Source organism: Sorex fumeus, unplaced genomic scaffold, assembly GCF_029834395.1.
Source record: "Sorex fumeus unplaced genomic scaffold, SorFum_2.1 ptg000072l, whole genome shotgun sequence".
NCBI lineage: Eukaryota > Metazoa > Chordata > Mammalia > Eulipotyphla > Soricidae > Sorex > Sorex fumeus.
Window position 1 is genome coordinate 18,315,682 of NW_026606129.1, and position 16,339 is coordinate 18,332,020.

At 49.4% G+C, this 16,339-nt stretch overlaps 1 protein-coding gene across 2 annotated transcripts in view; it reads right to left on the reverse strand.

Moving 5' to 3' along the window:
- The window catches only part of RFTN1 (raftlin, lipid raft linker 1), a 228,637-nt gene that overhangs the window by 55,669 nt on the left and 156,629 nt on the right, over positions 1-16,339 (reverse strand). For both annotated transcript variants that reach the window (XM_056129331.1, XM_056129332.1), the window contains exon 5: positions 4,326-4,662. In XM_056129331.1, coding sequence (XP_055985306.1) covers positions 4,326-4,662 — 337 coding nt within the window. The remainder of the gene's footprint in view (positions 1-4,325; positions 4,663-16,339) is intronic.

Consider the following 16,339-nt stretch of genomic DNA (forward strand, 5'->3'; position numbering starts at 1 on the left):
CAAGTGTCTTTCCAGCTCCAAACCCCAGGCTGTGTCCTAAATCCAACAAGAGCTCATTTGATCAGGCGGCCGAGAGCAGGAGCTAGGAGTATGGGGGGCGCTCAATACAGCGGCCGTTAATGGCCTTCGTGGAAAGGGCCAGGAAGAGGGAGGCAGGTCTGGGCAGGAGCAGCAGCTGGGGCAAAATTCTTCTGGAGGTGTGGGGGAATGGGAGGAGACCCCTCCTCAAGGAGAGGTCCCAGATGGAGACGCCAGGTGCTGAGCGTGCGTCCTCTCTCTGCTCAGAGCCCCCTGGACAGCAGCCTGTGGCCAGAGGCACAACTGAGACTCTGCATTTCTTAGCTTCGAATGAGTCAGTGCAGGCCACTCTCGGAGGACACCCTAAGGGGACAAATTAGTGTGACACTGACCCACAGGCCTCCATGTTTCTCTGACCCAAGCAGCAGCCCCAGAGATGTCCAGGGAAGGACCCAGCCATAGTCTCCTGGGAGGCAGGAGAGAAGTGGAGGGCTGAGTGTTGCTTCTTCCTGATCTGCCCACCCCACCTGTTGGCTGCACAGGAAGAAAGCCAGCGGTCCCCTGAGCGCAGAAATGCCGCACGCACAGGATGTGGGGAGAGGGTGTTCACACCCGAGGGGCCAGGTGGGCGGGCTCCCCTGACAACCTGAGGTGTTCCCTGCACAGATGCCCGCCCTGATATCAACCAGCAGGACCTGCCTCTGGACCAGGAAGTCTACCAGCAAAGGAGTGAGGAGTGAGGAGAGAAGAGCAGGGATGGGTCTTGGGGAGCCGGCAGGCAAGAAGGGACACCAGCACCCACCCCAGGCCACAGGCCTCACGAGCCCACGGGAGTGGGGGTGCTCTGCTCCCGGGTGGGGGGAAGTCGGAAGTCAGCTGCCTGGGAAGGGGGTTGTAGTCAGCCTCAACCAGCTCCCCAGGACCCTGGAAAGGAAATCCACGAGAGGAGGAGGTGGGGGGGGGTCCCTCCAGATTCCATTTAATTGTCTTGCTGTGATTGCCTATTTAAGCCCACCTGGCAGAAAGAGGAGGAAAAACACTTCACCCTCCTCAGGGCGCCTGAGAGAGCCGAGCGCTGAGCCGAGCAGGGAGGGGAAGCGGGGACGGACTATGGGAGGTGGGGGAGGGGGGCAGCGGGGGACAGGGGACCAGCGCCTGGACTTCCCTGGGAAGGAAACCACAAGACTCGCCCAGAACAAGATAGGAGAGTCACTGGGGTCAGCCGGGGGCTGTGAACCCTGGGACAGGGCCCGAGGATGTCCTCGCCTCAGGAAGGCCAGACGGCCACTGGGGCGCTGATGTGCAGCGGTTGGAAGGCAGGGGAGGGACGCGTGTCTCTGGGGGTCACAAAGCTCTGTGTGCGAGGTCGTGCCGAGGTGGCCATGGGGACAACTGTCTGTTCGTCCATCCTGTGCCCGGAAGAGTGGTGAGGCCCAAGAATATGTGAGCTGGGAGAAGACAGTCGTGGGCCACCCGCAGAGGAGGCTGAGGGGCCACAAGCTGTCACCTTTGGCGACTCCTGAACACAGTGATGAGGACCGGGTCACATACAGGCCACGGAGAGCCTCTGCCTGGCCAGTGACAGGTGGCGAAACTCCGACATCCTCCCCGAGGGCCTGTTGCCTCTGACACACACACCAGCCCCGAGGACCTGGCCTCCGAGGAGATGGCAGACCCTTGGGAAAATGGGTGACAGGCAGAGACACTGGGGTGCCCAGCGGCATCTGTGCCTTTGGTTTCGGGGGGTTGGAAGGGGAATGAGGGGAGGGGAGCAGCAGCGGAAGGTTCTGGTTGAATCTCCCAACAAATTCTCCCTAGGGTGTCCCTCCCCAACTCCCACCCAGAAGTCAAGAAGTCTGGAAGGCGCCTCGGAGAAAGGGGGTGTCTGGGCCCCGGGGAGTGTCTGAACCCTCCCCAGGGGAGTTTTCGAGCTTCACTGTCCCCTTTCCCCCAGCTGGGATTCCCAGCAGAGAAGGTCAGCAGCAGGATGAGGAGGCAAAGACAGCAGTTCAGGGGTGGGGATTAAAGGGATTTATGAGAACTTAAAACACGCCTCCTGTGTAACCTTTCAACCAGAAGCCGCTCCTGCAGCTCTCCTGTACTGGGGGGCGATGGAGGTACTGCCGGGTGCCCGAAGGTGGCAGAGTAGAACGTCAAGGGCTTACTTGGGGATAGGGTGCGGGTTTGGACCACACCCACAGTGCTCAGGGCTTACTCTGTTCTGCAACTCAGCGGTCACTCCTGGCAGTGCTCTCGATCTAGGCAGATCTGGGGGTGGAATGGGGCCAGCCACAGGCAAGGCAAACATCGTAACCCCTGGACTAACTCCCAAATCTCTGCGTCTCACTTTTTCAAATTTAATTTTGGGCCACACCTGGGCTTATTCCTGGCTCTGCACTCAGAGGACCGGAGAGGGACCAGGAAATCAACCAGAAAAGGAGCGAGGAGAGAAGAGCAGGATGGGTATGGGGGACAGCCTCCAGACCACAGGCCTCAGGAGCCTATGGGAGTGGGGGTGCTCTGCTCCCGGGTGGGGGGAGGTCGACAGTTTGGGAAGGGGGTTGTAGTCAGCCTCAACCAGCTCCCCAAGACCCTGGAAAGAAAATCCATGAGAAGAGGTGAAGGAGGGTCCATTCAGATTCCGTTTAATTGTCTTGCTGTGGTTGCTCATTTAAGCCCACCTGGCAGAAAGAGGCAGAAAAAACATCTTAGGGATCACTCCTGGTGGGCTTATGTGGTGCCAGGGATCGAACCAGAATCAGCTGCGTGTAAAGCAAGTCCCCTGGGGTCTGGCTCTAACCATTGTGCAACCTGCCTCCCCAGAATTTTTGCCCCTTTTCCCTAAGGGTCCCGCCTGTCCTCAGCCTCTCTTCCCATAGTCCTAGACTGCAGGACTCAGCACACACAGTCAAGCAGTCACGGCCACGGGGCATGGATGTTTCTAGAACAAGACTTGCACATTCAAGAGAAGGAGCATTCAGATCTAAATGGAAAAGAAAAAAAAAATAAATGGAAAAGAAAATGCCCAATCCAGAAGGTGACACCCCTTCTTTTGTTACGCCAGTACTGGCCGAAAAGAAAAAGTGATTAGTTCTGAGGGCTTCTCTGCAGAATTCTGCCTTATCTAATGATTCTCTTCTGAGCCTTCTCTGAGGTGGACGGAGGCAGAAACCTCCTTTTCCCATGGATCCTGAGTTCTTTTCAAAGCAGAAACTCTTCCTCATGGATCGAATTTCAGAATCCGTAAATAAATAATAACAGTAACCAGAGGGATGTTGCCTAAAGAGAATCCTGCATGCGAGTCCTACCCTGGGGCTCAGGAAGAACCAGGGGAAGAGCGGAAATGCTGGGGAAGCAGAGGAACAACAGCACCCCATAACCTGTGTGGCGCTTACTAGCCTCTGAGAGCCATTCACAGAAACGCACGAGAGGGCAGTTAGGCCTGCCTGGATCACAAGCCCCAAAAGCCAATTTCCGACCTGGGAACCCTCAGCTTCCTCATCTGGGAAATGGGCCGTGGTTGCAGAGCTCAGCTACATGACAGGGCTATCAGGAGAACAAAGAGATCAGTCACAAAAAGTGTGTGTTAGCCCTAGGACCTGACGCACCGGAAATATTGATGCATGTCTGTTATGTGTCTTGTCTTTGAACTTTTTTTTTTTACTTTTTGAGTCACATCTAGCAATACTCAGGGATTATTCCTGGTTCTGCACTCAGGAATTACTCCTGGCGGTGCTCGGGGGACCATATGGGATGCCGGAGATCAAACCCAGGTTGGCCACATGCAAGGCAAACGCCCAACACACCATACTATCACTCCAGCCCACTGAACCATTATTTGAAATCCTCCACCTACACTGCATGTCTCCTGCAATTCCAATGTGATGAAGAGGATTCGCCTCCTTGGTCCAGTATTCTCTCCCAAGCCCTAGTTTGTCAGCCACATCAACTCCCTGAAATTTGGCTCTTTGGCTCTTCAGCACAATCTCTCCATCACCTGCGTTCCTGATTTCCTTCTTAAGGCAGATAGGCAAAAAAAGTGAACAGAAAGTGAAACGTGTAACCCGTGACACTGAGAAGAGGAGTAGTTTAGGGGAAGTGCAGACACGAGAGGGAGAAAATAAATCGCCCTCTAGAACTGGCTTCACACGTGACAGGTCAGAACAACTGCAAGTCAAGTGCACCTGGCTCCCTCTCCCCGGAAGTCACAACTACAGAAAAAAAAACTGTCAGGAGGCCCAGAGAACCACATCTCTACCCACAACTTCCATTTCTCCTCTAAGAGGGAGCCACACAGAGATACTTACTTCCCGAGACCGGCTCCTCGAGCACTTCCGTCAGGTCACCATCAGGGCCATCCAGGGTCTTGCTCATCCGGTGTGGGGGCAATCCTGCCCCATCTCCTTCTCCGGAGGGGGGTCTGCTGGGTTGCTGGGTCCCGGGGGCCTCCCCGCCTGGGTCCCGGCTGGGCTCTGGGATTCCATCTGTCTCGGCTGGGGGCCCGTCGGGGGTCCCCGGGTTCTCCCCCCGGCACCCGGCAGGTTCTTTTCCAGAGTCTCTGGCATTCTGGGTGCTGTTGGCAGGGCAGTGGTATTGAGGTATGACACCAACGAATTTCAGGCCCTGACCCGCAGCCTCCTGGACCTGTGAGGCAAAGGAAACATAAGGGGCAAGTGAATGGAGATATGGACAAAGGCAGACACAGGCAGGCAGCTGCTGCAAACCTCTCTGTGTGCAAATCGACCAGATGGGCCCGTGGCAGCAACCAGGTGGAATGTGGTATTGATCGGACAAGAAGATGGCATCTACCTGGTTGGAATGTGCCATCTAGTAGGTTGGCTGGTGACGTCACCGGAGGCTCCATGTCTTTAAGGCTCTGTCCACATACTAGTCATGGCCCAGTGTGTGTGTGTGTGTGTGTGTGTGTGTGTGGTTGTTGAGTTTTAGTTTTTTTCAACTATCTTTCTAATGAAAAAAGAAAGCATTTGAAAGGAAGGATGGGCATGTTTTAGAATAAAACAATGAATCAGTCCCTGGTTTTGTATTGTTTACTTTTTTAAATGAGACAAAAATAAAAATAAAAAATAGCCTCTAAAAATGATGAGCTGAAAGTAAAGATGGTTGGAAAGAGGAAGTTTGTTTTGGTGTTACTTTTCCGTTATTCTTCTTTTCTGATGCACCGCCCACTTCCAGCCTGCCAGGCCATCATCTCATCAACATGTCCATAGCACCTAGCACTGACAGCCAGATGACCCTTGGGACCCAAAGAGCTTCCTTTTCCGAGAGAATGCTTTAACAGAAAAAAGCCCTGGGCAAAAGCTGGTGGACATGGTCCTGAGGGAGGAACTCTGGTGAAGACCAGCTCCTTGAACCTTTCCCTGCCCAGAGGCAGGCCGCCAGGGATGTCCATGGATCATACAAGGTTGGGCAGACTTGTTCATTCATTTTTGTATTGGGGTCACACCTGGTGTAGTGCTAGGGGTTTGCTTCTGGGTCTGCACTCAGGGATCATTCCTGGTGGTACTCAGAAGACCACAGATGATGGTGGGGCTCAAATCAGGGTCAGCTATGTGCAGGGCAGGCACCTTAATGCCCGTACCATGTCTCCAGCCTTGATTCAATTTTTTTCAGACTTTAATTCTTTTTTAATTTGAATATAGCACCATTGGTTTATTTCAGGGGCATCACATTCCCACACCACACCCAACTCTGGAGAGCCAACATGTTCCTCCCAGCACACTGTCTAGATTATGGGTAACGTCTCACTTCCTGAGCTGCCTATGGGGGACTCACAGCCTCCCAGATGACTGTGGAGACTTCCCTCTCCCGTTCCTACGAAGGAGACGCAGGCACCTGATGTCATAGTCCAAAGCGAAAAAGAAGTGGAAATTAACAGTGTCAGGAAATCAAGCAAAAGAAGCCACTCACTCTATAGCCAAACCCAGAGAGGCATTCTCAGAGCCGCCCAAGTCTTGAGTCACTGACCCTGACACATATCAGCCCCACCGCGGGCATCTGCTGTCAGCTGAGAATTCGCCAGGAACAGCCGCATGGAGCTGCTTCTCTTAAGGGAGAAGCATTGACGGCTCTCCCTGGATGAACCCGCCTAACATGAGCAGAAGGTCATTCAAGTTCAACACTGCACATTCTAGAAGATGATCAAGTGGTGGCCAATGCCCAGCCTGAAGCGCTCACTGTGTGTAGCCTGTGCTGGACACAGTGAGAGCCACAGGAATGTCACTGCTACCTACCAGACACCTACTATGTGCCGGGCACTGTGCTAAACACCCTACAGATCATCTTCCTTCATCTCATCAGTGACCTTGTAAGGGAACATGGTTCTATCTGGATGAGGACACTGAGGTCTACAGACATTAAGATCACAAAGCAAGGGGGTGGAGAGAGAGTACGATGGGGTTAAGGTTTGCCTGGCTCGTGGCCAGCCCTGATTTGATCCCCAACATTTCATGAGTTGGGTCTTTTGAGTACTGATCCCTGAGCACAGAGTCAGGAATAAGCCCTGAGCACTTCTGGGTTTGCCTATAATTCCTGACCACTGCTGGGTGTGCCCCCTAATCCCAAACAAATCATAAAGCAAGGGGTTCTGAGTGAGGTTGGTCTAGGTTCCAAGTTAATTCTCTTAACAATGAGATCACGCAGATCCACCTCATGGGATTAAGCGCATACACATTCTCAGACAGGTGAGCAGCCACACCTATGCCCATGGCTGCCAACGGGATGCCACGTCAATTCACTCTGCAGAGGTCTAAAAATAAAAAGAAAATCCATCGTTCCTTTCCAAAAATCCATTTCTCCAGCATCATTCTGTGATATCCACCTGCTTTTAAAAACTTTTTTTTTAAAAAAACCTGCAAAGACACTAGAAACCAAAGCTTTCCAAGAATGAGGAGACAGGGACCTGAGTGACAGGTACAGAGGGGAGGACACTTGCCTTGCACAAGGCGGATTCAGACTCAATCCCCGATATTCCATATGGTCCCCTGAGCACTGCCAGGAGTGATTCCTGAGTGCAGAGCCAGGAGTAACCCCTGAGCATCGCCCAGTGTGGCTCAAAAACAAAAAACACAAACAATAAAAAAGAGGAGATAGTGAAACCAAGAAACTATGGGTTCAGGAAAGCTATTTGCAGACAAAGGTCAGTCCTGAGCTTCCTAGCAACACAAGTGAAAAGAGAAAGGATCTGACCTTCCTCAAATGAATTGGGGTCACCTGAGATCACCACGTCTCTAAGAGAAATTTCACTTTCTCTGAAGCATAGAATTTAAAACATGCTTAATTTCCCAGGGATATTACACAGCACATGGCTTCCTTGGGTTTTCGTACTCTGAAGGATTCCGAACCCTGACAGAAGGTGCAGGCATGTGAAGGCCCCGGACTCAGTTCAGTGGGGCGAAGAGGAACTGAGTGAGGGGCGCTGACCGACGTGGGCAGCTGTGACCCACCACAGCATGCTAAACTGGGCAGAGTGGGGGAGTGGGGCCACTTCAGCACAACCTTCTCAGGTTCCCACTGCGGGGAGAGCCCTGATGGACCTCCCCAGTTGGAACCAAACCAAACCAAATCATGCGGCCAAGAGCGTCTCTGGATGGCGGTTGGTTGTGAAGACTGGCTTAACATTTCACTTTGAACATGCGCTGCAAATACGCAAAACCTGTAATGAGAGTAAGCTCCAATGACGCGGCCCCAACTTTCCACACTGGTGAAAAGAATATTTATAATCTCCAGTACTTAGAGAAAATGAACGATGCTCCCCTCCCCGATCCCCCAAACACCAACCACAGGGATCTGTCTCAGGGAGTGTGCCTCTCCCAATCCCGCATGGCTCCTCCCTCTGTGGCTGCAAGAAGGAGCAGAGGGCGGCAGGAATCAGCCCAGCATCAGCTCTGGCTGAAGACTTTGAAAAAAAAAAGCCTACTGAAGACTTGGGAGAAAAAAAACTGGTCCTACTAAGAGCTTGGTCACAGGCTGGTTTCAGCTTGAGTCAAAAGTCTTTGGAGGTTGAAAGGCTTGGTTTCAAGCCCCAGCTGTGTGATTCCCTGGAGAGGGGAGACCAAAAACTTGTCAAGCCAAGCTTTCTGTGTCTCAGTCTTCTCATCTGTGAAGTCAGTGCCCTGTTTTAAGTTCCAAATTTCTTCCTTTTAATGAGTGGTAGGAGCCGTGTGATGATGTCATCTAGGGGCGCTCAACTGCCACCAGTGTCTGCTCATACAAAGGGTCCATGAAGAGCAGGGGCTTAATGCAGAGCCCAGCAGCTTGCAGCAGAAAAATGAATGGACTATTCATTAATCCTCAGTACCATGCCTGCCTGGGAGGGAAGGGGTGTCGCTCCCTTCCGCCCATCTCCGCCCTGGCAGCAAGATGGCGGCCTCCTCAGAGCTTTTTGGAAAGCCAGATATGAGACAGCGGTGATGGGGCAACTGAAACCTCATGGGAAGGGAGGCGTTCCCAGCTCATCCTTCACGCCCTAGGTCACGAGTTGCCCCCCACGAGCGGCTCTCTGGCATGGCCATGGCTCCAGAGCCACAGAAACCAATCTTGTAATTATCTGGCTCTTGGTAGAAATACCTCCAGGTTTAATAAGTAAAGTATCAGTGGCCGCGAGACATCATATGGGTCTCATAACTAACTGTAGAAAAAAATTATTTCACGGTGCCTTTTCAGCAGTCCTGATTGTTGGGTGTAAACTCTAAGCAATAATGGTGCATCTTTTGTCAAAATAATGAATGTAATCAAAGTAGATAGAGTGTTAGGTAGAATGCATCTGCCTCACAGGCATTGGGAGGGGTGGCAGGGGGGTGAATATTGGGGTTCTTGGTAGTGAAAAATAAGTACTGGTGAAGGGAAATGTGTTTGATCGTTGGATAACTGAGATTTAAACCTGAAATATTTGTAACTTTTCCCACAGTGATTATATATATGTATGTATATATATATATATATATATATATATATATACACACACATATATATATATTTAAAGGGTGGACAATTCCTCCTTGGTGCTGCCCGGAAGGTTAGAGCCTGCATAGGGCAGATATGCCCACGGCTCGGCAGAGTGAAGATACCGTGTACCTCATTGCTGTTTAACCCTGCAGAGAGGGCAGAGAGTCCTCTGTCCAGAAAGAGAAGGCCAGTGGACACAGGATATTATCCCCACCCCGTGTCCGATGAGGAGAGACTTTCACATCCTCTGATACATGCCTTTCTTCTACCACATCTTTTATCCTCTATTCTCCTGTACTTTCCAACTTATCTTCTATGCCAGGGGTTCTCCAAGTGCTCCCATCCTAGTGGCATCTGCAGAAACTGGGAACTCATGAGAAAGGCAAATTCTCAAGTCCTGCTGAATCAGAACAGTTTCTGACCAGAAAGTCTGGAGGTGGGGCTCTCAAGATTTGTGATTTATCGAGCCCTGCCTGTGACGGCAAGACAGCCCTGGGTTTGAAAAGCACTTTCTAGAATATACATTTCATGAGGATGGGGGTTTGGGACACTTGGGGTTTCAAATGTTCTATGATGATGCCAACACAGAGTAGGTAACTGATAAGCACCTGATGAATAAATGAATGGACACATAAGTAATGATTGGAAATGTATGTCACCTTTCCCATAATGAGTGGCCAGCACTGAGCTTGGACCAGAAACTACAGGAGGACAAACCATAGATGTCACTGGGTACCAGGTCAACAATGGTTCTCTCTTCTTCCTGGAGGCCAGTGTATTCAAATTTTCCATCATCAACAAGTAACTCTGAGAGGGGAGAGAAGGTAGGTAGGCATAGCACAAGACTAATCTAAATGCTCCTCTTTTTAAACCTTAAATATGAAATTGTGTATCCTCCACCACAGTGCTGCTTAGTATCAAACTTCCTAAAAAGATGCCAAACTAAATTCCCATCCCATTCCTTCCGCCCAAGCCTTCCATGGACACTCATGCCTCTGGAATATGAAACGCCCTGCGCATAATTTTTTTTGTCTTAAGTTCTATTTACTTCCTTCGGGTAGATTCCTGGAAGTGGAATTAATGGGTCAAGGGATATTAACTTTTCAAAGGCTTGGTCCAGGCTGCCAAATTGTTTACCAGAAAGGATGAGCAGTTCTTCTGAACCAGAAGAACCACATTCCCATTGCAGAAAGATCAATATTTGGCTAGACCCTCAGGACCCTGACATTTCTGGTCCTCTACCTCCCTCGACTTGAGGCACTCTCTCTGTTATTTCCCAAAGACCGTGGACTGTGTCTGCCGCATGGGACCTGATTAATTTCCTCATTTGATTACTCAGCGTGACTTCTTTCATCGATAACCTCTGCCGAGTAACTCCTGGATATAGAATGGTGGATATGAATGTTAGCTGGAGTTCGGCAGAGCTCACCCTGGCCACCAGCTCTCCTCGCTCTGCACTCCCTGGGTGATATCTACTCACCTGGATTCAGTCTTTAGACATATGCTAATTATCCTCAAATTTGGACCTCCCCAGCCCTGACTTTCCTCTGGGGTTCAGACTGCTAAGACCAACAACTGAAGTGAGGGGGTCACTTATCAATCTTGTCCCTCAAACTGGAGTCAAGGGCATCTTTTTTTTTTTTTGGTGGGGGGGGTGGGTTGGGGCACAATTGGCAGTGATCAGGGCTTACTCCTGGCTCTGTGCTCAGGAATCACTCCTGGTGGGTTTGGAGGACTGTATGAGGTGCTGAGGATTGAACCTGAGTCAGCCACATGCAAAGCAAGGGCATTTCCCACTGTTCCACCTCTCCAACCCAAGGGCACCTTCTTAAGCATTTCTCTTTCCTTAGTTCTGTGTGTACAGACACTTCATCCTATCTGGTTTAAGCCCTAACATCTCTGGAATCCCTCCCCATTTCTCCGTGCTTTTGGGATCACTAAAGTGCTGGTGCTGTCCTCATCATCAGATGTCACATGAGTCCTGGACACCACTTTATGTCTGTGTTGGGTCAGCCTTGGCCTGCAGTCAAATCACTGTGTAAGATCTTGCCATGAAGACCAGGACCCTTGGTTCTTCTCCACTGACCATCACATGACCACAGAATTCCTCAAATAGCTGCTGAAGAGAGGACAACTCTTCTCCAAAGAACTTTAACATGTCTTAACTAAGTTCTCAGCATACCTTGGAAAAGAGGAAAAAGATTCTGCCTGTAACCATTACTGGACTGGTCCAACTTCCCAGGCTAATCACAGCCAATGCTTACAATCTGACCCTGGATTTCCTAAATCCAACCCATGCCTGAAATGCACCTTATTCACCTCCTTCTCAGCTCTGCTCCATTAAAGAGTCACTCTCCAACACTAAAAGAAATAATAATGTTGAGTCTATGAACCAAAAATTATTTAAGGCCACTTCTGACTAACTCAAACTTTTTTCAATTGGTTAATAGTGAGTGAAAACAAACACAGAGGTAACTATTTTCCCAGCATGAAAAATCAGAGGTCAGATTTGAAAAATATATAAATTTTATATATACATATATATAAATAATAAATATACATATATATAAAGGCCCTCCCGTTGATCATCGATTTGTTCGAGCGGGCCCAGTAACGTCTCCATTGGAGACTTTGTTGTTACTGTGTTTGGCATATCGAATACATCACGGGGAGCTTGCCAGGCTCTGCCATGCGGGCGAGATACTCTCGGTAGCTTGCCGGGCTCTCCGAGAGGGGCGGAGGAATCGAACTCGGGTCGGCCATGTTGGCTGCGTGCAAGGCAAACGCCCTACCACTGTGCTTATTTAAAATTCACTTATAAGAAATGGTTCAACACAGTGTAAAAATCATAACACTTTTTGGTTATAGATTTAAAGAATAACATTAATTAAAAATTACAACATGACATTATGACAGTGCTAAAAAATTGAGGGCACACTGTTTCTCATTTTACTTTTAAAACACATACTGTGCTTGCTAATGATGAGGGCAAATGTGTACTCTGTCTAGTACATATGCTCGTGTTTTCGAGTGCATTTATCAGTCAGGGTGTAGTCACTTTGCGATAAGTAGGACCTGTGCTGGAATTATTAACAAGGGAAGTTTCATGTGGCACAGAAAAAAGAAGCAGATTTTTCCTATACCAAAGGGAGAAAGACTCCCCCTTGGAAGCCCACAGTCTATATGGGTTGGTGTGGGGAAGGTTAAGACCATCTTGTCTGAATCCAATGAAGAGGGTGTCATGGGTTATTTTATGCCTCAACCTCCCTACATTATGTAATTTGTTATTTGCTCAACTTACTTTAGATGTTGCTGTGGAACTATCTTTTAGATATGATTAATGTCTCAAATAAATGGCTTTATTTGGTGTTTTTGTTTTTTAGTTTCCAAGTGGAATTCCAGGGTCCTGGCAGTCCCTCCTGGTGACTCTAGGCCAACAAGACCAGTGGTTCAATGTGGAGCCTGAGGATGTGGTGCTGCTTGGGTCCTGCCAGGCCAGGCCACTCTGGCAGGGTCTAGTGGCTCCCAGGCTGCAGCTGGAAGTGCTCAGGGGTAATGGGATGGCAGGGATCCAACCAGGGCCAGATGCATGCAAGGCAAACACCTCAATCCCTATACTACCTCTCAGACCCTACAATCAATGGCTTTAACATAAAGTATACAACTCCTTATAATGAATGGGAGCCTAATCCAACCAGTGGGAGACCTTCTGAGTGAAGAGTGAGACTTTAAAAAAAAGAATTATGCCTTTTGACAACAACAAAGCAAATATGCCTGAGTTTTCAATCATCAAAGATTGCACCATCACTATTACCAGAAGGTTCAGCCAGACAACTCTGATGATTTTGGATTTGCTCCCACAATGGCATGATCCAATTTCTTAAAATAAAGCTATTTCCTATCAGTCTTGGGGAAGGGATGAAGGGAGGGAGGGAAGTGGGAGGACAGAGAGAAGGAAGAAATAATAAAGAAAGGAAGGAGCAAAGAAAAGGAGAAAGAAGGGAAAGAAAGGAGAAGGAAAGGAAGGGAAAGATTGGGAAGGGAAGGGAAGGGAAGGGAAGGGAAGGGAAGGGAAGGGAAGGGAAGGGAAGGGAAGGGAAGGGAAAGTATTATGCCTTCTTCTCTTTATTTGCCAGTATTGTTCGCCTTTCTTATCTAGTGTCATTTTTCCCCCATGTGGTAGAAAATCATGCCATCCTAAATAATTTTGAGTTCTTCTGTTCACGGCATAGCTACTGAAGATAGAATGTCTAAACTTCCTGGTTACGTATAGGAAAAAACAAACAAAAACCAAGAAAGGGTTCTGATTGGCTCAGCTTAGATTAGGTTCATTTCTGAACCAATCAGCTCTGGTCAAGGTCAAGGGATCCCCATGGAAACCATATAATCTACCTGTAGGGATGAGTCAGCTCCCAGAAGGATTTTAGGCAGATAAACTATGTTTCATGTAGACTCATCATCTGGTGTAATATTTGTGCAGTATTAGCAAGTACTAAAATGAAGACAAGAATATGTCAATGTAGAGGTGCGGTGCTGCCAACAGGTCAACCTGTACCTGTGGGGCGAGTGCATCAGCAGCCTGGTGGTGCCTTCAGGCTTCCTGATACTCCAAAATTGCTGCTGTGCCTCTGGCCGGACCCCAACAACTCGGGACCAAGTTTCCAGAGAAATTAAATGGCCAAAAGTTAGATATGTGGGAACCATGCCCACACACCATCTCTGACTCAGCTGTACAAGCTCATTTATTGGCCTCGCTTCAGAAACCCATAAATAAATCTCAAAAGAGATCAAAAGCCGGAGTTAATCTCAGACCTGCGCAAGGCTGAACAGACCAAGGTAAATCGAAGAGGGGTGAGTCAGTCTGATGACTGCCCAAGTAGAGTTCCGGGCAGCCGCTTGCTTCCACAATCTGAAATTGCCGCTATGGCCCCAGCCTGACTCCACTGTCTCAGGACAGACCTTACTGAGATATAATCTGCTGAAAATTCAGGTATACAGGTTTTGTGACTGAAATCCCCAGGCTTTCGCAGGGTCAGCTGGGCTACCTCCCCGCACTTCCCTGGCTTCCAGAAGCCTCAACCGTCATGTCCACACCCCAAAGCTGCCACCCAGTTAAAAAAAGCTACTTCAGCCTTACCTTCCCAATAAAAATGCTGAACGTCCTAAACAAACACGATGACCTCTTAGTACCTGTATTGCAAACCATGACACACAAAAGGAGAAAGAGACAGAAGAAAAGTGCCTGCTACAGAGGCAATCTGGAGGTATGTGAGGGGGAAGGGGTTGTTGGGGGATGGTGGGAGGGAAATGGGGGACATTGGTGGTGGAAAATGTACAGTGGTGGAAGGATGGGTGTCGGATCATTGTATGACTGAAGCCCAATTCTGAACAGCCCAATTCTGTAATGGTCTACCATGGATAGCACTGTAGCACTGTCTTCCCGCTGTTCATAGATTTCCTTGAGCGAGCACTACTAACATCTCCATTCTGAGACTTGTTACTGTTTTTGGCATATTGAATACATCACGGGTAGCTCGCCAGGCTTTGCCGTGCGGGGAAGGATACTCTCGGTAGCTTGCCAGGCTCTCCAAGAGGGGCGGAGGAATCGAACTCAGGTCAGCCGCATGCAAGGCAAACGCCCTACCCACTGTGCTATGCTTCCGCCCCCTATCATGGATATTCAATAAAAAATTTTTTAAAAAAGAATATGTCAATGTCATAAAAGAAACTGAAGAGTTAATCTGAACAAAACTGTCACTGTCTGTCACTGTCCTCCCATTGTTCATCGATTTGCTCCAGCAGGCCCAGTAACGTCTCCATTTTGAGACTTGTTGTTACTGTGTTTGGCATATGGAATACATCAGGGCTGGAGCGATAGTCCAGGGGGCAGGGCATTTGCCTTGCACATGGCCTGGGTGCAAGGCCCAGCCCATTTGCCTCGAAGACCTGGGTTCAATTCCTCCGCCCCTCTTGGAGAGCCCGGCAAGCTACCAAGAGTATCTTGCTTGCACAGCAAAGCCTGGCAAGCTACCTGTGGCATATTCAATATGCCAAACACAGTAACAACAAGTCTCAAAATGGAGATGTTACTGGGCCCACTGGAGCAAATCGATGAACAACTCCCGGGGAGGAGAGTGACAGACATCTGAACAAAACAAAGCAAATAAATCCTTATTTATCACAACAAAGTGGTCAAAGAGCTTCCAGCTTCAGTGGCTTAAGCAGTAACACAATAGTCATTCTAATCTGGCATCAACATCTTTGCAGCATCTTCATTAGGTCTGCCTGAGATTCATTTACGTGGTCCACCATCATCCGCCTCCCCACACTGCCCCAGCCTTAATGAGATGCAATAGAAAAATAGTATAAATAAAAGACTTTCTGGACTCACCGTCTCACCCTCAACCAGCGCTGTGTGTGGTAGTGAGCACCCACCCTAGAGCAGGGGCTCACGGGGCAAACGGGCATCCCCTCCAGCAGATCTCAGTTTGGCATATCCCTAATCTCTAGCAAGGGATGCCCTAGACAGACTGAGGGTGCTCACAACACCCTTTTCAGTCCAAGATCTTGGAGCCTAAACAAAGACCCTGGGCTAAGAGCTGCCCCCACCCAAGGAGGAGCGTTGTGGGGGCAAGAACTGGCAGGAGAAGCTGCCATCACCTGCCAAAGCTGTAAGATCCGCAGGTGCCTACCAAACCACCAGATACTGGTGGCATCAAACCAGGATCTCAAATCTCAAAACATTGCGTCAGCAGAGCACTGAAAGAGACTTTGGTCCTAGTCTCTTGGCAGTCAAAGAATGGTGCCAAGCCTCTGGTTTGTCAGATTCGTGGCTACCTAAATCAAGGCAGAAAGTTTTACCCACTGAGGATCTGGAACCGCAGAAATGGCTGGGGAAAGGGCCTGATAGCAAACAAGGTCTGCGGAGGTGAAAAGGCCAGGAAGTATCTGAAGTTATGAGAGAAGGAAAACCAATGGTTCTTAACGCCTGCAATCAAAGTCCCTCCTAAGGAGCTGAGGACTCACAGGCCTAAACTTGATGTGCATGACCCCTCCCCCAACCTTCCCTCCCCCCCACCCCCACCGCCTGAGTCCCTGTAATAGAGCAGTGACAAGAAGCAGTCTAGGGCTGGAGCAATAGTACAGCAGGTAGGGCGTCTGCCTTGCACACAGCCGACCCGGGTTCGATTCCCAGCATCCCATGTGGTCTCCTGAGCACCGCCAGGAGTGATTCCTGAGTGCAGAGCCAGGAGTAACTCCTGAGCATCACCGGATGTGACCCAAAAAGCAAAAAAAAGAGAAAAAAGAAAGCAGTTTATCCTATCCTCATGTAAATATTCTCAGCTGAATTCCAATG